This window comes from Mytilus californianus, unplaced genomic scaffold (genome assembly GCF_021869535.1).
Source record: "Mytilus californianus isolate M0D057914Y unplaced genomic scaffold, xbMytCali1.0.p SCAF_1, whole genome shotgun sequence".
Taxonomy (NCBI): domain Eukaryota; kingdom Metazoa; phylum Mollusca; class Bivalvia; order Mytilida; family Mytilidae; genus Mytilus; species Mytilus californianus.
Genome location: NW_026262581.1, coordinates 95174728 through 95202003, shown reverse-complemented (window position 1 = coordinate 95202003; position 27276 = coordinate 95174728). Strand labels below are relative to the sequence as shown.

The 27276-nt window shown below is 33.6% G+C and overlaps 2 protein-coding genes and 1 long non-coding RNA gene across 4 annotated transcripts in view; 1 reads left to right on the top strand and 2 right to left on the bottom strand.

The window, feature by feature from the left end:
- The window catches only part of LOC127710473 (protein SSUH2 homolog), a 46159-nt gene that overhangs the window by 16384 nt on the left and 2499 nt on the right, over nucleotides 1-27276 (bottom strand). For both annotated transcript variants that reach the window (XM_052216353.1, XM_052216360.1), the window contains exons 2-6: nucleotides 12099-12388; nucleotides 11280-11426; nucleotides 10511-10583; nucleotides 6136-6265; nucleotides 5877-5937 (exon numbers count right to left, since the gene is read on the bottom strand). In XM_052216353.1, coding sequence (XP_052072313.1) covers nucleotides 5877-5937; nucleotides 6136-6265; nucleotides 10511-10583; nucleotides 11280-11426; nucleotides 12099-12388 — 701 coding nt within the window. The remainder of the gene's footprint in view (nucleotides 1-5876; nucleotides 5938-6135; nucleotides 6266-10510; nucleotides 10584-11279; nucleotides 11427-12098; nucleotides 12389-27276) is intronic.
- On the top strand, nucleotides 4-17961 carry LOC127710896 (uncharacterized). Its single transcript, XR_007986385.1, has 2 exons — nucleotides 4-1393; nucleotides 16470-17961. It is a non-coding gene; the product is annotated as an uncharacterized LOC127710896 (long non-coding RNA).
- LOC127710717 (uncharacterized) overlaps nucleotides 18353-27276 on the bottom strand; it is a 132056-nt gene continuing 123132 nt past the window's right edge. The window contains exon 5 of the transcript XR_007986294.1: nucleotides 18353-18800. The gene's annotated coding sequence lies outside the window, so the exon portion shown is untranslated. The remainder of the gene's footprint in view (nucleotides 18801-27276) is intronic.

The window sequence follows — 27276 nt, the reverse complement described above, 5'->3', positions numbered from 1 at the left end:
TTTGAAGACATTAATAAACTGCTATTATTTCGTAATATATTTTGTAAACATTCAGTTAATTATAAAAGCTATATTTTATTTATTCTTTTCAAACTAGTAAAAGTAGTAATGTCCCATTTGTTATAATTTTTTTTGCAGACATATTACCGTTATTCAAAACAGTAAAAGAACAAACATATAATAAAAGGGACAGTTAGTACCCGTTGGAATACCAAATCATAGTATTTATATGACCATAACGTACAGTAATGTCCTCAGGCTAATGAAACTGAACTATGATGACTTTAAACATTCATTTTCATTTCAAGGCCAATTATTGTATTTTTCGAATTTTCTAACTAAAACGGGAATTAAAACGACTGCAATAGTTATAGTTACACCAAATTTATCGAAAAACCATTAACAAAACGTTCTGTTTGATAAGTTTTTGTGGTAATGTTGCATTCAGTGTAGATAAATCATAACTGCTCAGAGACTAATTCTCCCTTTAAAGGTAGCATTTTCAAGGCCTCTAAAAGAAATTAATAAAATGCTTCGCTGGGGCGCAGCTTGATACGACCGCAGAGGTCGAACCCTGAACAGTTGGGGCAAGTATGGACACAACATTCAAGCTTGATACAGCTCTGAATTTGGATTGTTGTTAAATATTTGACACAGCATAGGTTTCTGACACAGAAAAAATGTGGTCTAAGAACTTGAATTTTTTTAATTTACCTATTATGGTCCAATGTCCAAAATCAAAATACATGGTTAGATTCAGCATTTCAAAGAACCCCATATATTCAATTTTTGTTAAAATCAAACAAAGTTTAATTTTGGACCCACACTTGGACAAACTTGAAAACTGGGCCCATAATCAAAAATCTAAACACATGTTTAGATTCAGCATATCAAAGAACCCCAAGAATTCAATTTTTGTTAAAATCAAACTAAGTTTAATTTTGGACCCTTTGGACCTTAATGTAGACCAATTTAAAAAATGGGACTTAAAATTAAAAATCTAAATACACAGTTAGATTTGGAATATCAAAGACCCCAATAATTCAATTTTTGATGAAATCAAACAAAGTTTAATTTTGGACCCTTTTGACCTCAATATGAACCAATTTGATAGCGGGGCCCACAAATAAAAAATCTAAATTCATGGTTAGATTCAGCATATCAAAGAACCCCATATATTCAATTTTTGTTGAAATCAAAAAAAGTTTTATTTTGGACCCCAACTTGGACCAACTTGAAAACTGGGCCCATAATCAATAAAATGCTCCGCAGGGCGCAGCTTGATACGACCGCAGAGGTCGAACCCTGAACAGTTGGGGCAAGTATGGACACAACATTCAAGCTTGATACAGCTTTGGATTTGGATTGTGATTAAATATTTGACACAGCATAGGTTTCTAACACAGATTGAATGTGGTCTAAGAACTTAAAAATTTTAAATTGGACATTCACCTATTATGGTCCAATATCCAAAATCTAAATACATGGTTAGATTCAGCATATCAAAGAACCCCAAGAATTCAATTTTTGATGAAATCAAACAAAGTTTAATTTCGGACCCTTTTGACCTCAATGTGGACAAAGTTGATAACGGGGCCCAAAAATCAAAAATCTAAATACATGGTTAGATTCAGCATATCAAAGAACCCCATATATTCAATTTTTGTTGAAATCAAACAAAGTTTAATTTTGGACCCCGATTTGGACCAACTTGAAAACTGGGCCCATAATCAAAAATCTAAATACATGTTTAGATTCAGCATATCAAAGAACCCTAAGAATTCAATTTTTGTTAAAATCAAACTAAGTTTAATTTTGGACCCTTTGGACCTTAATGTAGACCAATTTGAAAACGGAACCAAAAATTAAGAATCTAAATACACGGTTAGATTCGGCATATCAAAGAACCCCAATAATTCAATTTTTGATGAAATCAAACAAAGTTTAATTTTGGACCCTTTTGACCTCAATGTGGACAAAGTTGATAACGGGGCCCAAAAATCAAAAATCTAAATACATGGTTAGATTCAGCATATCAAAGAACCCCATATATTCAATTTTTGTTGAAATCAAACAAAGTTTAATTTTGGACCCCGATTTGGACCAACTTGAAAACTGGGCCCATAATCAAAAATCTAAATACATGTTTAGATTCAGCATATCAAAGAACCCTAAGAATTCAATTTTTGTTAAAATCAAACTAAGTTTAATTTTGGACCCTTTGGACCTTAATGTAGACCAATTTGAAAACGGAACCAAAATTTAAGAATCTAAATACACAGTTAGATTCGGCATATCAAAGAACCCCAATAATTCAATTTTTGATGAAATCAAACAAAGTTTAATTTTGGACCCTTTGGACCTCAATGTGGACCAATTTAAAAACGGGGCCCAAAATCCAAAAACTAAATACACGGTTATATTCAGCATATTAAAGAACCCCATGAAATCAAGAATAAACCCCCATTGAAATTGGTCAAGAAATAAGCAATTTATAGGAAGTATCTTCTTTTGCACAATCCTGTGCTATTAAATATTTCTTGCTATTGCGCAATACTGTACAATTGACAATTTCTTGCTATTGCCCAATATTGTGCTATTGGATATTTCTTGCTATTGCGCAATACTGTGCAATTGAAGATTTCTTGCTATTGCGCAATACTGTGCAATTGAAGATTTCTTGCTATTGTGCAATACTGTGCAATTGAAAATTTCTTGCTATTGCACAATACTTATTATATAATAATTTACACATCCTGTTTGGTGTGTATCTCCTACCATATCATTATTATTTGATTTTAAATATAAATCAGAAATAACCAACTTAAAATGGAAAATTTTAAAAGAAACAAAAAAGGAAAAAAAAATAAATCCCCCCCCCAAAATTTTTTGAACCCCCATTATGATTCATCACCCCCAAACTCAATCCCAGCCTTCCCTTTGTGGTATGGTACCTTGCAGTACAATTTCAGAGAGATCCATACACTTGAACATAAGTTATTGTCTGGAAACTAGAAAAAAATGTGTTTTTTGGCCCCTTTTTGGCCCCAAATTCCTAAACGTTTAGGGCAATTACCCCCAAACTCAAGCCCAGCTTTCCCTTTGTGATATGGAACCTTGTAGTACAATTTCAGAAAGATCCATACACTTACACACAAGTTATTGTCATGAAACTAGAAAAATGCTTGTTTTTTGCCCCTTTTTTGGCCCCTAATTCCTAAAATTTGGAGGCAATTACCCCCAAAATCAATCCCAGCATTCCTTTAGTGATATGGAACCTTGTGGTACAATGTCAGAGAGATCCATACACTAACACACAAGTTATGTCTGGAAGTTACAAAAATGCTTATTTTTGGCCCCTTTTTGGCCCCTAATTCCTTTACTGTTATTACCATAACCCCCAAAATCAATCCCAACCTTCCTTTTGTGGTATTGAACCTTGTGGTAAAATTTCATAAAGATCCATTCACTTAAACTAAAGTTAGAGTGCGAAAACCAATGTGTCTTCGGACGACGCCGGACGACGACGACGCCGGACGACGACGACGACGACGACGACGACGACGACGACGACGCCGGACGACGACGACGCCAACGTCATACCAATATACGACCACAAAAATTTTTTTGCGGTCGTATAAAAATCTAAACACATGTTTAGATTCAGCATATCAAAGAACCCCAAGAATTCAATTTTTGTTAAAATCAAACTAAGTTTAATTTTGGACCCTTTGGACCTCAATGAAGACCAATTTAAAAAACGGGACCCAAATTAAAAATCTAAAAACACGGTTAGATTTGGCATATCAAAGAACCCCAATAATTCAATTTTTGATGAAATCAAACAAAGTTTAATTTTGGACCCTTTTGACCTCAATATGAACCAATTTGATAGCGGGGTCCACAAATAAAAAATCTAAATACATGTTTAGATTCAGCATATCAAAGAACCTCATATATTCAATTTTTGTTGAAATCAAAAAAAGTTTAATTTTGGACCCCAACTTGGACCAACTTGAAAACTGGGCCCATAATCAAAAATCTAAATACATGTTTAGATTCAGCATATCAAAGAACCCCATATATTCAATTTTTGTTGAAATCAAACAAAGTTTAAATACTGGACCCTATCTTGGACCAACTTGAAAACTGGGCCCATAATCAAAAATCTAAACACATGTTTAGATTCAGCATATCAAAGAACCCCAAGAATTCAATTTTTGTTAAAATCAAACTAAGTTTTATTTTGGACCCTTTGGACCTTAATGTAGACCAATTTAAAAAACAGGACCCAAAATTAAAAATCTAAATACACGGTTAGATTTGGAATATCAAAGAACCCCAATAATTCAATTTTAGATGAAATCAAACAAAGTTAAATTTTGGACCCTTTTGACCTCAATATGAACCAATTTGATAACGGGGTCCACAAATAAAAAATCTAAATACATGGTTAGATTCAGCATATCAAAGAACCCCATATATTCAATTTTTGTTGAAATCAAACAAAGCTTAATTTTGGACCCCAATTTGGACCAACTTGAAAACTGGGCCAAAAATCAAAAATCTAAATACATGTTTAGATTCAGCATATCAAAGAACCTCATATATTCAATTTTTGCTAAAATCAAACAAAGTTTAATTTTGGACCCTTTGGACCTTAATGTAGACCAATTTGAAAAATGGACCCAAAATTAAAAATCTAAATACACTGTTAGATTCGGCATAACAAATAAATAAATGTGATCAAAGATTTACAAATCTAATGCGCCATACTGTGCAATTAAAGATTACTTCTTGAAATTTTTCAATATTTGAAATTTGAAAAAAAAATAATATTTGAAGAATAATTCTTTTTAATTTCTGAAATCTGAAATGAGAAAAAATTGACCCCCCACAATTTCTTTTTATCCCCCCCCTTTTTTTCCCCCAAAAAATTCTTTCCCTCAAGATATGGCCATAATCTCAATTCAAATTTCCAATGGAGTTGGCAACCATAATTACCCATTTAAATTTACCAAAGTGCTAACTTAATCTATTTTATAATAGAATTAAAAATATAGTGTCAAATCTTTCATATGGATTTTTTTGTAAAAAAAAAAAGATGCAACATTTGCAGATATTTTTACTGGTCTTCCTTTATAAATATGCATTTCTTTAAACATAATTTAAAAGCAGTGTAAGGGAAGTAACCAAAACGTTGTATTTGGATTACCTCCCTTACACTGTTTTAAATTATCTTTATTGTTCATTAACCATTACTTTATACATAATTTAAAAGCAGTGTAAGGGAGATAATTTCAATGATGTATTTGATTTATCTCCCTTACACTGCTTTAAATTATGTTTTGTACTAAAGTATTTGTCCATTAACCAGGACAACCTTGTTTTTCCCCCTTTTTTGCCCCTAATTCCTAAACGGTTTGAGCCATAACCCCCCAAAGCAAATCCTAACCATCCTTGGTGGTATGGAAACTTGTAGTATAATTTCAGAGAGATCCATACACCGTTCCACAGTTATTGTCTGGAAACTAGAAAATGCTTATTTTTGGCCCCTTTTTGGCCCCTAATTCCTTAACTGTTGGTACCATAACCCCCAAAATCAATCCCAACCTTCCTTTTGTGGTATTTAACCTTATGGTCAAATTTCAAAAAGATCCATTCACTTAAACTAAAGTTAGAGTGCGAAAACCAATGTGTCTTCGGACGACGACGCCGGACGACGACGACGACGACGACGACGACGACGACGCCAACGTCATACCAATATACGACCACAAAATTTTTTTGCGGTCGTATAAAAACACTCCAAAAAGCTAATACCGCGCTTTTTAGGTTCTAATGCCTTTTCAGCAGAGTTAAACTGATTGTCTTACCATTATAAGGTTCGTATGCCCATTCAGTCGATCTTGATTCGGTGAAACTTTCCATAGTGTACTGCAATTCATATATTCATTCTATTACACATTTTCGAGGTCAGAACACGAATACAATTTTATTGAGAATATTATTTTCATTGATATTTATCACGTAATATTAAAATCATTCAGTATTCAGATAATTATGGGACAATTTACATTGATTTTTTTCTTCAAAATTCTTCATGACAAATAAGACTGAAATAAGATCGCTTACGTGAAAGGCACTACTTGACTGTAAGTCGTTGAAATTTAAATCTTCCGCGGCTCGTTTCCCATAGCAACAGTTATCCGCTACAAATTCCAGCAAAGCATCCCTTGCTTCTTGTTCTGTTATTGTTGGTACACTTAAATTTTAATGTAAAACGATCATAAATTAATAACTCATAAAGATCAATTTCTAGTAGGTCGAAAATAGTAAAACAAGCACAATAGTTTAGCCCAATGACAATTAAAGACTAAATAGCACGCAACTGGTAAGTTTTTATAACTAGAAAAATCCCTTACACTGCAAGGTAAAAAATGAAAACAACAAGTTATCAATTTCATGCGTCCGAAGCGCTTTTCTGGATTTACCTTCATCAGGAACGCTCACAGCCGAATATTTGAAAGCCAAAAATGTATAAGAACCGAAACAGTTGAAGAGCTATATAACCAATAAGGACCTTAAATAGCCAAATCCATCTAAGGTCAACTTTGTCTGAGGGAGTTGAAAGATTCCAGAAATTAGTGCTAGACAATGAACTTCTCAAGAGCACATCTAAGATTTTAAATTTTTTAAATAAAAAACGACTGATTCAGAAGTGTTTAAGGTTTCAGTATGAACAAGAGGCTGTCAGAGTGACAGCAAACCGGATTTTCCTGCAGAGGTCGAATCCTGAACAGTTGAGCAAGTATGGACACTACATTTAAGCTTAAAACAGCTCTGAATTTGGATTGTGATTGAATATTTGACACAGCATAGGTTTGTGATACAAAATGAATGTGGTCAAAGAACTGAAATATTTGAAATTAGACATTTACCTATTATGGTCCAATATCCAAAATCTAAGTACATATTAGAATCAGCATATCAAAGAACCCAAAGAATTCAATTTTTGATGAAATCAGACAAAAGTTTAATTTAGGACCCTTTGGACCTCAATGTGGACCAATTTGATAAAGGAGCCCACAATCCAAAATCTCTCAATACATGGTAAGATTCAGCATTTCAAAGAACCCCATAAACTCAATTTTTGTTGAATCAATCAACGTTTAATTTTGGACCCTGATCTGGACCAACTTGATAACTGGGCCCAAAAATCTAATATTTAAATACAGGTTTAGATTCAGCATTTGAAAGAACCCTATATATATTTAATTTATGCTGAAATGAAACACAGGTTAATTTTATCCATAATATTTTCTGTGCAAAGGGAAATAACTCAAACTGGATAAATAGTTCTCTAAAATAAGATATGATGCAATTTTTCAAGTTATAATCAATAATATAATAACAACAACCAGTGATGACAAAGTTCTCTAAAATTAGATATGATTTAACACTCAAACATTGTTAGAATCAGCATATCAAAGAACCAAAGAATTCATTTTTTTATGAAATTAAACAAAAGTTTAATTTAGGACCCTTTTGACCTCAATGTTGTATTATCTTATTAATAACGAAAAGAAATACAGGTTTAGTTTAAGCATTTTAAAGAAACCTATATATATTCAATTTATGTTGAAATCAAACACAGTTTAATTTTGGACCCCGATTTGGACCAACTTGAAAACTGGGCCCAAAGTCAGAAATCTAAATATATGTTTATTAACAGACAATATAAGCTTAGTTTTTCAAGGAGTTTACTTCATAAAAAAAATATATAGCATTCAGAAAATTAGTTTTTACAGAATAACAAACAAACATGCCACAAAATTCTTCAAACAATTTATCAAAGAAAAGAAGAAAAAATCCAAAATTTTATTTATCATTAATACTCTGTGACTTAAATGTCTTTTCAAAATCTATAAAACTTATCAGTAACAAGAAATAATTGTAACAGGATGCTGTTATGAAGTCTCCCAAACAAAGATCCAATAATTCGTCATTCATAGGTCGCCTGACATTGGGCAAAGTCCAGTACAAATTGGTTTGTGATATGCATAAGTGACGCCTATGGATTGACCCTGTATGTCATTCAAATCTTCTTGAAATGACGAACAGGAATATATACGGTTGTTTAGGGGTGGAGATCTCGACCGTTTACAAGTTCTCAAAAGGAGGGGGGGTGTGATCCCCAGGGGACTCGCCCTTTATTTCATATGATTTGTTTTTTTGTTCCATACAAGAATACATATGGTTTAGGGGTGGGGATCTCGACCGTTTACAAGTTCTTAAACAGGAGGTGCTTGGGGTGACCCCAGGGGACTCGCTTTTTATTTCATTTGATATGTTTTATTGTCCAATACAAGAATATATATGGTTTCGGGGTGGGGATCTTGACCGTTTACAAGTTTTCAAAAAGAAGGGGGGGGGGGGGTGGGGTGGAGGTTACCCCAGGGGACTTCCCCTATATTTCATTTGATTTGTTTTATTGTCCCATACAAGAATATGTATGGTTTAGGGGTGTGGATCTCGACCGTTTACAAGTTATCAAAAAGAAGGGGGGTGGGGGTTACCCCCATGGACTTCCGCTATATTTCATTTGATTTTGTTTCATTGTCCCATACAAGAATATATATAGTTTAGGGGTGGGGATCTCGACCATTTACAAGTTCTTCAACATGAAGGGATGGGGTGACACCAGGGGACTCGCCTTTTATTTCATTTGATTTGTTTCATTGTCCAATACAAGAATATATATGGTTTAGGGGTGGGGATCTCGACCATTTACAAGTTCTTAAACAGGAAGGGATGGGGTGACACCAGGGGACTCGCCTTTTATTCCATTTGATTTGTTTAATTGTCCCATACAAGAATATATATGGTTTCGGGGTGGGGATCTTGACCGTTTACAAGTTTTCAAAAAGAAGGGGGTGGGGGTTACATCAGGGGACTTCCCCTATATTTCATTTGATTTGTTTTATTGTCCCATACAAGAATATATATGGTTTAGGGGTGGGGATCTCGACCGTTTACAAGTTCTTAAAATAGAAGGGGTGGGGGTGACCCCAGGGGACTCGCCTTTTATTCCATTTGATTTGTTTTATTGTCCCATACAAGAATATATATGGTTTAGGGGTGGGGATCTCGACCGTTTACAAGTTCTCAAACAGGAGGGGGTGGGGTGACCCCAAGGGACTCGCCTTTTATTCCATTTGATTTGTTTTATTGTCCCATACAAGAATATATATGGTTTCGGGGTGGGGATCTTGACCGTTTACAAGTTATCAAAAAGAAGGGGGGTAGGGGTTACCCCAATGGACTTCCCCTATATTTCATTTGAATGTTTTATTGTCCCATACAAGAATATATATGGTTTAGGGTGGGGATCTCGACCGTTTACAAGTTCTTAAACAGGAAGGGGTGGGGTGACCCCAGGGGACTAGCCTTTTATTCCATTTGATTTTTTTTATTGTCCTTTACAATAATATATATGGTTTCGGGGTGGGGATCTTTACCGTTTACATGTTATCAAAAAGAAGGGGGGTGGGGGCTACCCCCATGGACTTCCCCTATATTTCATTTGATTTGTTTTATTGTCACATACAAGAATATATATGGTTTAGGGGTGGGGATCTCGACCGTTTACAAGATAAAAGCACATTCTCAAATTGAAGGGGGGTGGGGGTAAGAATATATATGGTTTAGGGAGACTTAATTATCTACAAAATGTCTAATAATGAACAGTAAATTTCAAACTTCATTTAAAAAGTCCTACTAGTAAATTTCAAACTTTATATATACAGTCCTACAGATCATATCAGGAACATAACAGAAAATAATAAATCTGTCACTCCAATGATTATCATATGCTTCGATATTTCCCAGTTCTAACTAATAATGAAAATCATACTTGCAAATCTGACGGGCTATTTCCCTTTGAAAAGAACTATGGTTTAACATAGTACTCTAACATTACATATATAATAATTACATAATGTAATTAACTTCAAAATTTCTAATAATATAGCGTATAATCAACACCACTTAGGAAATAGAAAATTTTCAAATAAATCTGTCACTCCAATTTTTATTTTGAGATAAGACATTTACTATGATTAGTCATAATATGATAACAAGAGAAAAATGTTTAAAAATACCACTTTTGGATATTAAAAATGACGATAACTAAAAAAAGATAAATACTAAAATCGTGAAAATTGAACTTGACCTTCATTTAGTCACAAGAAACAACATATCTAAATTTGAAAAAAAATCATCACACCGTTTTCATGTTATTGAAGAGACACTGTTTGACAGCCGCCCGTCCGCCCGTCCGCCCGCCCGGCCGCCGTACATCCCCAAATCAATAACCGATATTTCCTTCGAAAATCCGGTTAAAAATGAGATGTATGAGGTTTCGATTTCCTTCAAAGTTTGTATGTATTAAACACTTGTTTTATTAAATAACAATATCAAATGTTTTTAAATAAATTCAAATACTAACTTAGATATATTTTGTCTTTCTGGGGGTGGCCCTTTCATTGCATCTTGATAAGTTGGTGGTGGAGGAAGAAATGCTGTAAAATAAATTGGTTTATATGTCCTACATTGCAACCACGATACCGTTGTATTTGTGAAGGTTCAAAACAAGTTTCCTTTGTATACATTTGACTTTGTTTTATCATAGTCACACTGGTGTTTTTCCTTATTTCATTCCCTAACTAAACTATCCAAAGCGTTTACACAGTCAAACGTGTGCTTGATCAACTGGGCATTTTCTTACTTTAGCGTGCTGTGAATGAACCGCCAAAGGTGTGTGTTACAATATTTTTCTTCCAATAAGAACTCTTTTTAAAGAATAGTTTTGATGCCATATAATAATTTTAATCAAAAGGCGGCGGTAATTTTTGTTGAATTTCAGTCGGATAGAAAAAGCTTAGGAGTGAGTCGGCAGGGTTTTAAAAGAAAAGTTTTGACGCGCGAAAATATGCTAACTATTAGATTTTTATGACTTTTCAATGCTTAAAGTTTAAACTTTTTAACGACTTTTAAAAAATCACTTGTTGCAAAATGGCAAGGGATATTCAGTAGTTGTGTTGTGATATTGATGTCTTGCCTGATGTCAAAAACCATACTGACATGAAAATCAGTTATAATGAATTCATTAATACAGTCCCGGTTCTCGTGATTGGTGAATGTCTTCTTTATCGTTTTATTTATTCTCATATACACCATGTGTGCTACTTTAATGAAACAATCAAAAACCAATTTACATTCAGTGAATCCAATATTTTGATATCCTGGAATTGCATCCATCTTTTCCAGAGGTGGTGCTGTTGGTTCAGATTGCTGTTCTGTAGGAGCCTCATTTTCCGGAATTGCACCAGTATACTGCGGAACTGTTATCCCCTGAGGAGGTGCTAACCAAAAGAATAACAAGAATTATTTTCACAATGTATTAGACAAAATTTTGTTTTGTGTGTAAAAAGTAACATACAATTAATCTGTCAAATATTTTTAACATGGTAATCGGCATTTTTTTTTAATACAAACAATTGTCTTAGAAGTAAGAAACTTAGCTCTAAGGGCATACGATACAGATTTGATTCCACGGTGAATTTTTGACCAATATTTGCATACAAGTTTCCCCCCCTAGTCAATTTAAATATGTAACAAAAATCAACTTCTCATAATTTCAGATAAAAACGGCATTTGTTTGTAGTATATTTATCAAATTTAAAAAAATTCCATCGGCGATTTCTTCATCAAAATTGGTACAAATAATCTTCATACATAATTAAGCCAAATGTCATTTTAAATAATAATAATGTCAATTCACTTGTTTCCTCGCTAAGGATTTAAATGAGTTAAAAAATGCAACTTTTCCAATTATGTCACAGTTTGACATCGCGAAAAATAGCATTTTACTTTAGCGACGGCATTATCTCCCCTGTAACTGTATCATAAAACTTTACTTTTAATTAATGGTTATATTAGCTATGGCTTCATTTTTTATGCCGAACAACCAGGTCAAACAAATATCAAATATGCACATATTCATTTTCTGTTAGCATCTATTATAAAGAGCCAACCTATATATCCGCTTCCTTGATTAGGTGCAGTCTGGGTACCAGGGTATGCACTAGCTGGTTGTCCCCCCGGATATCCGCCTGCTGGTTGGCCTCCAGGATATCCGCCTGCTGGTTGGCCTCCAGGATATCCGCCTGCTGGTTGGCCTCCAGGATATCCGCCCGCTTGTTGACCGGCCGAATACCCTCCCGGATAAGCTCCTGTTGGACCACCCTGGTTAGACCCTCCCGGCTGAGGACCTTGATATCCTCCCGCAGGTGGGTAGGGAGCTGCTTGCCCGCCTTGATAGCCACTGAAAATTGAACACAAAATTTCAATAGTAAACGCAATCTCATTAAAATCCGATGTTCTACATGATACGCTACACTCCCCTAACATCTGAACCAACTCGAAATTGGGTCATGTCCCGACGAACTTTTAATTGCCAATCAGATAGCGGCTGGCATAATTCTGCCAGGAAGTTCGGGATTATTAGAAATTTATGTTTGATCGATCACTCTTAGGGGAGTGTAGCGTATCAGAACATCGGATTTTAATGAGATTGTAGTAAACGCTACAAAACATCTGCGAGGGAGTAAAGAAATGCGTGAAAACGACATACTGATTCTTAAGAGGATTAACGTGAAGAAAACCGAAGTTATATGCTATCAGCAGAATTTCTTATATAATTTCTAATTATGTATTCGACACAGATTTACAGTCCAGAAAAATTGCCTATGCTTTTGCAATGTTACCTATGGATTTAACGATCTCATTTTTTGTATATATGCAGTCAAGATTATCGGGGCGCAGCTTGATACGACCACAGAGGTCGAACCACGAACAGTTGGGGCAAGTAAGGACAGTTACATTCATGCTTGATACAAGTACACCAAGAATTTAATTTATCTATTTATTAATGGACAATTTTAGCTTAGTTTTTAAAATGCTCCATAAAGGAATTTAGTTTAAGCTGTAATTTGTAGGAAACCTTTTATCAAATTAATTAAATATTTTTTTAGATTTAGGAGTTTCCCTTTTAATACGACCGCAAAAAATTTTGCGGTCGTATATTGGTATCACGTCGTCGTCGTCGTCGTCCGAAGACGGTTGGTTTCCGGACAATAACTTTAGTATAATTAAATAGAAATCTATGAAATTTAAACACAAGGTTTATAACCACAAAAGGAAGGTTGGGATTGATTTTGGGGGTTATGGTCCTAACAGTTTAGAAATTAGAAAAATGGGCCCAAAATCCAAAATCTAAATACATTATTAGATTCAGCATGTTGAAATCAATCAAAATAAAGCTTAATTTTGCACCCTTATTTGGACCCACTTGAAAACACTGCCAAAAATCAATATTCTAAATGCATATCAAAGAACCCAAATATTTGAAGATTATTCAGACCCTATTGAAATTGGTCAGAAATAAGCAGTTCAAACAAAGTTTAAAACATTGCATGTTTTTTTACCAATTTTTGGTCTCTTATTCCTAAGCGAATACGGCCATAACCCCAAAATTCAATCCAACCTTCCTTTTGTAGTATGGAACCTTTTGGTACAATTTCATACAAATCCATACACTTATACTCAAGTTATTGTCCGGAAACCAGAAAAATGTTTGCTTTTAACCACTTTTTGGCCCAAAATTCTTCAACGGTTACGGCCATAACCCCCAAAATCATCAACCACAACCTTCCTTTTGTGTTATGGAACCTTGTGGTACAATTTCACAGAGATCCATACACTTATACTCAAGTTATTGTTTGGAAACCAATTTTTTCGGAAGAAGACGTCATCGCCATATACCATTATACGGCCGCAAATGTTTGCGGTCCTATGAAAAAGATGATACTACCCATATGAGCATTTCTGTAAGATGCTGGATCGCGTCCATCTAATGAATTGTTAAGAAAATAATCATTTAAAAGAAAGCGAAATTCACTATGCATAATTCATGTATGCGGATGAAAGATAATATATAGATAGATATAAGAAGATGTGGTATGAGTGCCAATGAGACAACTATCCATCCAAGTCACAATTTGTAAAAGTTAACCATTATAGGTCAAAGTACGGCCTTCAACACGGAGACTTGGCTCACACCGAACCACAAGCTATAAAAGGCCCCAAAAATGGCTAGTGTAAAACCATTCAAACAGGAAAACCAACGGTCTAATATATATAAAATACGAGAAATGAAAAACACGTATGAACCACATCAACAAACGACAACCACTGAACATCGGGTTCCTGACTTGGGACAGGTGCAAACAAATGCAGAGGGTTTAAACGTTTAATAGGCGCCAACCTTCATCCTACCTGAAACAATAGTGTAAAATCACAACATAGAAAGACACATTATAAAATATCAATTGAAATGGTTTAGCTCAATCAAAAGACATATGAACAAAAAACAAGTGAACTTTCACTGAACGAATAAATTTGATCTATGACACAATGTAAATGCAAAATTAATAAAACAAGGGGGTTAGATGTTTAACAATATCAGAAATTCAACCTTAACCTTGGATAAAATGCCGCCAAATAAAATAACGTACACAGGTAAATAATTTAATTTTGGACGTAACACGTCTTCTGATTGGCTGAAAGTGTTTTGACTATCAGCTCATAGACACAATTTTGTCATTTGACCGTGACGTCATCAACGTTTTCATCACGATTTACTCCTTTTTAGAATTAAATTATACGGAATGACTGTAATATTTTTTTCTGTCTATTCGAAATAACATAAAAAATATGGTGCACACTTTTGAATAACCCTCTACGCGGGTTATTCAGTGTGCACCACATTTTTGATGTTATTTCTTCATAGACAGAAGAAATATTACAGTCATTCCTTAAATAAAAATAATTTTGTTGTAAGGTATACATGGAGTACGGAAATAATTTTTATAAAATAAATAATTTTGTTGTTCCAAGTACGAGAACAAAAGTGAAAATTTATCGTAATACTAAAAACTTACCAAAGGTGGTATATATTAAAATTAGATATAACACTGAATAAGTAAACATTAAATAACAAAAAGTACATTACAAATTGTACCAAAACGTCAAATTAACACGAAAGTACGATTTGAGAGTACTCGCAGTTACTGAAAGCTAGTTAAAAGCCAAAAACAATTAATAATAAATAACTGAAGAACGGTAAAAGTTTTGTGGTAATAAGCATTGTGTGTAAGTCTCATAACATTTGGTTGAGGCTAACTTAAGTAGAGAACAGAAACTAAAAATTCAGTAATTTTGCTATTTGTAAACACGCATAACTCTAGAACAGTTGTGTATAAGTTTTATAACATTTGGTTGAGACAAACTAAAGTTAGAGAACGGAAACGAAAAATTCAGCAATTTTTATGTTTATACAGGGACATAACTCAAGAATGGTAAAAGTGTCGCCACCAAATTTCGTACTAAATCTGTATTATGTAGTAATAAGCATTGTGTATAAGTTTCATAACATTTGGTTGAGGCAAACTAAAGTTAAATAAAATGCTCCGAAGGGCGCAGCTTGATACGACCGCAGAGGTCGAACCCTGAACAGTTGGGGCAAGTATGGACACAACATTCAAGCTTGATACAGCTTTGCATTTGGATTGTGATTAAATATTTGACACAGCATAGGTTTCTGACACAGAATGAATGTGGTCTAAGAACTTAAAAATTTTAAATTGGACATTCACCTATTATGGTCCAATATCCAAAATCTAAATACATGGTTAGATTCAGCATATCAAAGTACCCCAAGAATTCAATTTTTGATGAAATCAAACAAAGTTTAATTTTGGACCCTTTTGACCTCAATGTGGACAAAGTTGATAACGGGGCCCAAAAATCTAAAATCTAAATACATGGTTAGATTCAGCATATCAAAGAACCCCATATATTCAATTTTTGTTGAAATCAAACAAAGTTTAATTTTGGACCCCGATTTGGACCAACTTGAAAACTGGGCCCATAATCAAAAATCTTAATACATGTTTAGATTCAGCATATCAAAGAACCCTAAGAATTCAATTTTTGTTAAAATCAAACTAAGTTTAATTTTGGACCCTTTGGACCTTAATGTAGACCAATTTGAAAACGGAACCAAAAATTAAGAATCTAAATACACGATTAGATTCGGCATATCAAAGAACCCCAATAATTCAATTTTTGATGAAATCAAACAAAGTTTAATTTTGGACCCTTTGGACCTCAATGTGGACCAATTTAAAAACGGGGCCCAAAATCCAATAAAATGCTTCGCTGGGGCGCAGCTTCATACGACCGCAGAGGTCGAACCCTGAACAGTTGGGGCAAGTATGGACACAACATTCAAGTTTGATACAGCTCTGAATTTGGATTGTTATTAAATATTTGACACAGCATAGGTTTCTGACACAGAAAGAATGTGGTCTAAGAACTTGAATTTTTTTAATTTACCTATTATGGTCCAATGTCCAAAATCAAAATACATGGTTAGATTCAGCATATCAAAGAACCCCATATATTCAATTTTTGTTAAAATCAAACAAAGTTTAATTTTGGACCCCAACTTGGACAAACTTGAAAACTGGGCCCATAATCAAAAATCTAAACATATGTTTAGATTCAGCGTATATAAGAACCCCAAGAAATCAATTTTTGCTAAAATCAAACTTAGTTTAATTTTGGACCCTTTAGACCTTAATGTAGACCAATTCAAAATTAAAAATCTAAATACACGGTTAGATTTGGAATATCAAAGAACCCCAATAATTCAATTTTTGATGAAATCAAACAAAGTTTAATTTTGGACCCTTTTGACCTCAATATGAACCAATTTGATAGCGGGGCCCACAAATAAAAAATCTAAATTCATGGTTAGATTCAGCATATCAAAGAACCCCATATATTCAATTTTTGTTGAAATCAAAAAAAGTTTAATTTTGGACCCCAACTTGGACCAACTTGAAAACTGGACCTATAATCAAAAATCTAAACACATGTTTAGATTCAGCATATCAAAGAACCCAAAGAATTCAATTTTTGTTAAAATCAAACTAAGTTTAATTTTGGACCCTTTGGACCTCAATGAAGACCAATTTAAAAAACGGGACCCAAATTAAACATCTAAAAACACGGTTAGATTTGGCATATCAAAGAACCCCAATAATTCAATTTTTGATGAAATCAAACAAAGTTTAATTTTGGACCCTTTTGACCTCAATATGAACAAATTTGATAGCGGGGCCTACAAATAAAAAATCTAAATACATGGTTAGATTCAGCATATCAAAGAACCTCATATGTTCAATTTTTTTTGAAATCAAACAAAGTTTAATTTTGGACCCCAAGTTGGACCAACTTGAAAACTGGGCCCATAATCAAAAATCTAAATACATGTTTAGATTCAGCATAACAAAGAACCCCATATATTCAATTTTTGTTGAAATCAAACAAAGTTTAAATACTGGACCCTATCTTGGACCAACTTGAAAACTGGGCCCATAATCAAAAATCTAAACACATGTTTAGATTCAGCATATCAAAGAACCCCAAGAATTCAATTTTTGTTAAAATCAAACTAAGTTTAATTTTGGACCCTTTGGACCTTAATGTAGACCAATTTAAAAAACAGGACCCAAAATTAAAAATCTAAATACACGGTTAGATTTGGAATATCAAAGAGCCCCAATAATTAAATTTTAGATGAAATCAAACAAAGTTTAATTTTGGACCCTTTTGACCTCAATATGAACCAATTTGATAACGGGGTCCACAAATAAAAAATCTAAATACATGGTTAGATTCAGCATATCAAAGAACCCCATATATTCAATTTTTGTTGAAATCAAACAAAGTTTAATTTTGGACCCCAATTTGGACCAACTTGAAAACTGGGCCAAAAATCAAAAATCTAAATACATGTTTAGATTCAGCATATCAAAGAACCTCATATATTCAATTTTTGCTAAAATCAAACAAAGTTTAATTTTGGACCCTTTGGACCTTAATGTAGACTATTTTGAAAACTGGACCCAAAATTAAAAATCTAAATACACTGTTAGATTCAGCATAACAAATAAATAAATGTGATCAAAGATTTTACAAATCTAATGGGCCATACTGTGCAATTAAAGATTACTTCTTGAAATTTTTCAATATTTGAAATTTGAAAAAAAAAATAATATTTGAAGAATAATTCTTTTTAATTTCTGAAATCTGAAATGAGAAAAAATTGACCCCCCACAATTTCTTTTTATCACCCCCCCCCCCCTTTTTTACCCCCAAAAAATTCTTTCCCTCAAGATATGGTCATAATCTCAATTCAAATTTCCAATGGAGTTGGCAACCATAATTACCCATTTAATTTTACCATAGTGCTAACTTAATCTATTTTATAATAGAATTAAAAATATAGTGTCAAATCTTTCATATAGATTTTTTTGTAAAATAAAATGATGCAACATTTGCAGATATTTTTACTGGTCTTCCTTTATAAATATGCATTTCTTTAAACATAATTTAAAAGCAGTGTAAGGGAAGTAACCAAAACTTTGTATTTGGATTACCTCCCTTACACTGTTTTAAATTATCTTTATTGTTCATTAACCATTACTTTATACATAATTTAAAAGCAGTGTAAGGGAGATAATTTCAATGATGTATTTGATTTATCTCCCTTACACTGCTTTAAATTATGTTTTGTACTAAAGTATTTGTCCATTAACCAGGAAAACCTTGTTTTTCCCCCTTTTTTGCCCCTAATTCCTAAACGGTTTGAGCCATAACCCCCCAAAGCAAATCCTAACCATCCCTTTGTGGTATGGAAACTTGTAGTATAATTTCAGAGAGATCCATACACTGTTCCACAGTTATTGTCTGGAAACTAGAAAATGCTTATTTTTGGCCCCTTTTTGGCCCCTAATTCCTTAACTGTTGGTACCATAACCCCCAAAATCAATCCCAACCTTCCTTTTGTGGTATTTAACCTTATGGTAAAATTTCAAAAAGATCCATTCACTTAAACTAAAGTTAGAGTGCGAAAACCAATGTGTATTCGGACGACGACGCAGGACGACGACGACGACGACGACGACGACGCCGGACGACGCCGGACGACGACGCCGGACGACGACGACGACGACGCCAACGTCATACCAATATACGACCACAAAAATTTTTTTGCGGTCGTATAAAAACTAAATACACGGTTAGATTCAGCATATTAAAGAACCTCAAGAATTCAAGAATAAAACCCCATTGAAATTGGTCAAGAAATAAGCAATTTATACGAAGTATCTTCTTTTGCACAATACTGTGCAATTAAATATTTCTTGCTATTGCGCAATACTGTACAATTGACAATTTCTTACTATTGCGCAATATTGTGCTATTGGATATTTCTTGCTATTGCGCAATACTGTGCAATTGAAGATTTCTTGCTATTGCGCATTACTGTGCAATTGAAGATTTCTTGCTATTGTGCAATACTGTGCAATTGAAAATTTCTTGCTATTGCACAATACTTATTATATAATAATTTACACATCCTGTTTGGTGTGTATCTCCTACCATATCATTATTATTTGTTTTTAAATATAAATCAGAAATAACCAACTTAAAATGGAAAATTTTAAAAGAAAAAAAAAGGAAAAAAAGAAAAAAAAGTAAAAAAAAAAAAAATCTCCCCCCTAAATTTTTTGAACCCCCTTATGATTCATCACCCCAAAACTCAATCCCAGCCTTCCCTTTGTGGTATGGTACCTTGCAGTACAATTTCAGAGAGATCCATACACTTGAACATAAGTTATTGTCTGGAAACTAGAAAAATGTGTTTTTTGGCACCTTTTTGGCCTCAAATTCCTAAACGTTTAGGGCAATTACCCCCAAACTCAAGCCCAGCTTTCCCTTTGTGATATGGAACCTTGCAGTACAATTTTAGAAAGATCCATACACTTACACACAAGTTATTGTCCTGAAACTAGAAAAATGCTTGTTTTTTGCCCCTTTTTGGCCCCTAATTCCTAAAATTTTGAGGCAATTACCCCCATCATCAAGCCCAGCCTTCCCTTTGTGGTATGGTACCTTGCAGTACAATTTCAGAAAGATCCATACACTTACACACAAGTAATGGTCATGAAACTAGAAAAATGCTTATTTTTGGCCCCTTTTTGGCCCCAAATTCCTAAACGTTTCGGCAATTACCCCCAAACTCAATTCCAGCTTTCCCTTTGTGATATGGAACCTTGTAGTACAATTTCAGAAAGATCCATACACTTACACACAAGTTATTGTCATGAAACTAGAAAAATGCTTGTTTTTTGCCCCTTTTTTGGCCCCTAATTCCTAAAATTTTGAGGCAATTACCCCCAAAATCAATCCCAGCATTCCTTTTTTTGATATGGAACCTTGTGGTACAATGTCAGAGAGATCCATACACTAACACACAAGTTATGTCTGGAAGTTACAGAAATGCTTATTTTTTGCCCCTTTTTGGCCCCTAATTCCTTTACTGTTGGTACCATAACCCCAAAAATCAATCCCAACCTTCCTTTTGTGGTATTGAACCTTGTGGTAAAATTTCATAGAGATACATTCACTTAAACTAAAGTTAGAGTGCGAAAACCAATGTGTCTTCGGACGACGCCGGACGACGACGACGACAACGACGACGACGACGACGACGCAAACGTCATACCAATATACAACCACAAAAAAATTTTTGCGGTTGTATAAAAACGGAAACAAAAAATTTATACTTGATCTTTGTTTTGTGGTAATGAATATTGTGTATAGGTTTCATAATGTTTGTTTGGGGCAAACTTAAGTTACAGAATGGAAACTAAAAATTTTCCAATCTTTCGATATAAAAAGGGGCATAACTCAATAATGGTTAAAGTGACACTACCCAAATTCAACTTGATCTGTGTTTTATCAGTGGAGGTCAAAATTAAACATTGCATTGTATAAAGCATTGATTGTAGTTGATTCAACTATAATCATGGACAAAGGAAGATAACTCCAATTTTAATAAAATGCTCCGCTGGGCGCAGTTTGATACGACCGCAGAGGTCGAACCCTGAACAGTTGGGGCAAGTATGGACACAACATTCAAGCTTGATACAGCACTGAATTTGGATTGTGATTAAATATTTGACACAGCATAGGTTTCTGACACAGAATGAATGTGGTCTAAGAACTTAAAAAAAAATAATTTACCTATTCAAACCATATCATTATTATTTGCTTTTATATATAAATCACAAATAAACAATTTAAAATAGAAAATTTTATTGAAAAAAAGGACAAAAAAATCCCCCACCCCAATTTTTTGAACCCCCTTATAATTCACCACCCCCAAACTCAATCCCAGACTTCCCTTTGTGATATGGAACCTTGTGGTACAATGTCAGAGAGATCCATACACTCACACACAAGTTATTGTCTTGAAACTACAAAAATGCTTGTTTTTGGCCCCTTTTTGGCCCTTAATTCCTAAACTGTTGGCACCATAACCCCCAAAATGAATCACAACCTTCTACTGGTGGTATTAAACATTGTGGTACAATTTCAGAGCAATCAAAATACTTATACACAAGTTATTATCCTGAAACTAGAAAAATGCTTGTTTTGGGCCCTTTTGGGCCCCTAATTCCTAAACGGTTGGGACCATCATCCCCAAAATCAATCCCAACCTCCCTATCATGGTATTGAACCTTCTTAAAAAAATACATAGAGATCCATTCACTTAAACTAAAATAATTGTCCGGAAACCAAATGTGTTTTCGGACGACGACACCATACCATTATACGATCCCAAAAAAATGTTTGCGGTCGTCAGATGATAAAAATGCTTGTTTTTTGCCCCTTTTTTGGCCCCTAATTCCTAAAATTTTGAGGCAATTACCCCCAAAATCAATCCAAGTATTCCCTTTTGTGATATGGAACCTTGTGTAGAATCAATTTATTACAAAAGATAAGAAAATATTTACCTATGCATATACGTATTATTTATTTTAATGCTTATATTCTGACATTGTTTGATTATTGTTGCAATATATGGGGAAGTTGCTATGAAAGTGGAATAAATAAACTTAATAAGTTATTAAAGAAATCTGCTAGGGTTATAGTAGAAGCTGACATAATGACATCATCCAGTTTGTTGTTTAATAGTTTAAACTGGTTAAATGTGGAAAAACGCATTCAATATCAAAAGACAATACTTGTATTTAAATCATTAAATGATATGGTTCCTAACTATTTACAAGAAAACTTTCATTTTATTGGTAATCAGAATCATAATTTACGTTCGGCTGATGAAAAACTATTAAATCTTCCGAAACCAAAAACAAACTTTTTAAAGAAAACATTTACATATTCAGGTTCTCAAATATGGAACAGTTTACCAAATGAAATAATAATAAAATGCTCCGCAGGGCGCAGCTTGATACGACCACAGAGGTCGAACCCTGAACAGTTTGGGCAAGTATGGACACAACATTCAAGCTTGATACAGCTTTGCATTTGGATTGTGATTAAATATTTGACACAGCATAGGTTTCTGACACAGAATGAATGTGGTCTAAGAACTTAAAAATTTTAAATTGGACATTCACCTATTATGGTCCAATATCCAAAATCTAAATACATGGTTAGATTCAGCATATCAAAGAACCCCAAGAATTCAATTTTTGATGAAATCAAACAAAGTTTAATTTCGGACCCTTTTGACCTCAATGTGGACAAAGTTGACAACGGGGCCCAAAAATCAAAAATCTAAATACATGGTTAGATTCAGCATATCAAAGAACCCCATATATTCAATTTTTGTTGAAATCAAACAAAGTTTAATTTTGGACCCCGATTTGGACCAACTTGAAAACTGGGCTCATAATCAAAAATCTAAATACATGTTTAGATTCAGCATATCAAAGAACCCTAAGAATTCAATTTTTGATGAAATCAAACAAAGTTTAATTTTGGACCCTTTGGACCTCAATGTGGACCAATTTAAAAACGGGGCCCAAAATCCAAAAACTGAATACACGGTATGATTCAGCATATTAAAAACCCCAAGAATTCAAGAATAAAACCCCATCGAAATTGGTCAAGAAATAATCAATTTATACGAAGTATCTTCTCTTGCACAATACTGTGCAATTAAATATTTCTTGCTATTGCGCAATACTGTACAATTGACAATTTCTTGCTATTGCGCAATATTGTGCTATTGGATATCTCTTGCTATTGCGCAATACTGTGCAATTGAAGATTTCTTGCTATTGCGCAATAATGTGCAATTGAAAATTTCTTGCTATTGCACAATACTTATTATATAATAATTTACACATCCTGTTTGGTGTGTATCTCCTACCATATCATTATTATTTGTTTTTAAATATAAATCAGAAATAACCAACTTAAAATGGAAAATTTTAAAAGAAAAAAAAAAGGAAAAAAAAAAAATCCCCCCCAAATTTTTTGAACCCCCTTATGATTCATCACCCCCAAACTCAATCCCAGCCTTCCCTTTGTGGTATGGTACCTTGCAGTACAATTTCAGAAAGATCCATACACTTGAACACAAGTTATTGTCAGGAAACTAGAAAAATATGTTTTTTGGCCCCTTTTTGGCCCCAAATTCCTAAACGTTAAGGGCAATTACCCCCAAACTCAAACCCAGCTTTCCCTTTGTGATATGGAACCTTGTAGTACAATTTCAGAAAGATCCATACACTTGAACACAAGTTATTGTCCTGAAACTAGAAAAATGCTTGTTTTTTGCCCCTTTTTGGCCCCTAATTCCTAAAAATTTGAGGCAATTACCCCCATCATCAATCCCAGCCTTCCCTTTGTGGTATGGTACCTTGCAGTACAATTTCAGAGAGATCCATACACTTGAACACAAGTTATTGTCTGGAAACTAGAAAAATTTGTTTTTTGGCCCCTTTTTGGCCCCCAATTCCTAAACGTTTCGGCAATTACCCCCAAACTCAATTCCAGCTTTCCCTTTGTGATATGGAACCTTGTAGTAAAATTTCAGAAAGATCCATAGACTTACACACAAGTTATTGTCATGAAACTAGAAAAATGCTTGTTTTTTGCCCCTTTTTTGGCCCCTAATTCCTAAAATTTTGAGGCAATTACCCCCAAAATCAATCCCAGCATTCCTTTTGTGATATGGAGTCTTGTGGTACAATGTCAGAGAGATCCATGCACTAACACACAAGTTATGTCTGGAAGTTACAAAAATGCTTATTTTTGGCCCCTTTTTGGCCCCTAATTCCTTTACTGTTGGTACCATAACCCCAAAAATCAATCCCAACCTTACTTTTGTGGTATTGAACCTTGTGGTAAAATTTCATAGAGATCCATTTACTTAAACTAAAGTTAGAGTGCGAAAACCAATGTGTCTTCGGACGACGCCAGACGACGACGACGACGAGGACGACGACGCCAACGTCATACCAATATACGACCACAAAAATTTTTTTGCGGTCGTATAAAAATGAGTAATACACTTGTGTCTTTTAAAACAAAATGTTACAAATTTTTCATCAATTGTGCAAATTAATATGCTTTTTCATTATTATCTAGAGACAATTGTATATTGTGTATAATATATCATCATAATATTGTATTTACTTATAAATATGTAATTATTATTTTGAGGACTCTCAGGAAGATTAGTTTTAACTAATGGGATTATCCTCTTGAAATAAAGATTATTTATTTATTTATTTATTTATTTATTTATTTATTTATTTATTTATTTATTTATTTATTTATTTATTTATTTATTTATTTATTTATTTGTACAATGTCAGAGAGATCCATACACTAACACACAAGTTATGTCTGGAAGTTACAAAAATGCTTATTTTTTGCCTCTTTTTGGCCCCTAATTCCTTAACTGTTGGTACCATAACCCCCTAAAATCAATCCCAACCTTCCTTTTGTTGTATTGAACCTTATGGTAAAATTTCTCAGAGATCCATTCACTTAAACTAAAGTTAGAGTGCGAAAACAAATGTGTCTTCGGACGACGACGACGACGACGACGCCAACGTCATACCAATATACGACCGCAAATTTTTTTTGCGGTCGTATAAAAATTACTTGATATTTAGAAGAAAATAAAAATTTAGCAATTTTTCAATTTATAAAGGGGCATAACTCTAGAACGGTTAAAGTGACGCCACCAAAATTCAAACTTGATCTGTGTTTTGTGGTAATATGCATTGTGTATTAGTTTCATAACATTTGGTTGAGGCAAACTTAAGTTAGAGAACGGAAACTAAAAATTTTGCAATTTTTCCATTTATAAAGGGGAATAACTCTAGAACGGTTAAAGTGACGCCACCAAAATTTAAACTTGATCTGTGTTTTGTGGTAATAAGCATTGTGTATAAGTTTCATAACATTTGGTTGAGGCAAACTTAAGTTAGAGAACGGAAAATAAAAATTTAGCAATTTTCCATTTATAAAGGGGAATAACTCTAGAACGGTTAAAGTGACGCCACCAAAATTCAAACTTGATCTGTGTTTTGTGGTAATAAGCATTGTGTATAAGTTTCATAACATTTGGTTGAGGTAAACTTAAGTTAGAGAACGGAAACTAAACATTTTGCAATTTTTCTATTTATAAAGGGGCATATCTCTAGAACGGTTAAAAAGAGACGCCACCAAAATTCAAACTTGATCTGTGTTTTGTGTTAATAAGCATTGTGTATAAGTTTTATAACATTTGGTTGAGGCAAACTCAAGTTAGAGAACGGAAACCAATTTTGGGACGTACGGACGTACGTACAGACGGACAAGGGTAAAACTTAATGCCCCCACCGCTACGGCGGGGGCATAAAAACCATGCATCAGAGACTAAAATCAACAAAAAAACATCACAGGGAGATGCCCATTAACATGTTACATATTTGAGCAACTATTATACATTCTATAAGCATCACTAATTTAATGATAGGATCTTGTAGTGTGAACACGGTGAGAAAACATTACACTCTCATATTTGATATCTATAGATAATATTGATTGATTAGATAACAAAGCTATTAAAGAAACACATTTCAAAGTACATGTATGCATTTATTTTGAAAAAAAAACAACTTAATATTATAGAATTATTGTTTCATCAATATGTTCAGTGCACATGCATTGAATTTCGTAATTTATTTTTTCATCATATTTTTTACTATAAATCCAGTTATAAAAAAGAAATTTTAAAATGGATCATGACTCAAATTACAATCTTAGAACTTCTAGCTATTGCTTATCAACATCAAAATTATACCATAGAGATATCATACCCCCATAATTATACACTATTACTTGTACCACCGCAGGCGCGTAGCTACGTTTGCGTCAAAACGCCCGGGCGTACACATAAATTTTGAAAAAAAAATTTTAATCTTAAAAGCACATGAGGCTTGTAATGTTATCTTCAATGACGACATTAACTTTTTGAATCAAATGATATAATATTACATATTTATTCATTTTCTGTCAAAGTCTGAATCTACTGTGAATTCTACTCAATTTCCTATTGTTCAAAGCAATTTATTATATATAAAATCTTGTTAACAATGAAAGTGGTGGTGTCTGATAGTCTGAAGCCAAGGAGACAGCATTACGGATTTAACTAGGTAAAACGTTTATTGTACTATTTTTGCCAAACGACATGTGATATGAAAATAAAATAATTTTGAATTTTGTCTCCTGTAAATGACTGGTCAAACTTGTCACATGTAAAACAACACATGGAAGATGATTTTTCTCACCATTATTGTGTAAAATTTGGACAAGACGTTTTGGATGTTGCAAATTCAATATCCAAGTCGATAGCTTCTCAAGTTCTCCACTGTCATCCTTTCATCATGAGATTCTAACAAAAAACCGACATATACTTTCAAAAATAGTTAATGTAATAATCCTTTGTGAAAACAGAATATACCACTTCGTGGCCATACTGAAGGAAAAAAGAGCTAGGATGAAATTTGAAAAAAAGGCAGGACAGGATTTTTGAGTAAAAAAAAAGGCAGGATGAGCAACTTGGCAAAAAAAAATGCAGGATGACAATTTATTATAAAAAAGTCAGGATAAACTAATAAAAAAAAGGCAGGAACGAATAGAGTGAAAAATAAAAATGCAGGACAGAGATTACAACTAAAAAATCTAGGACAACATTTTTCATTAAGTTTT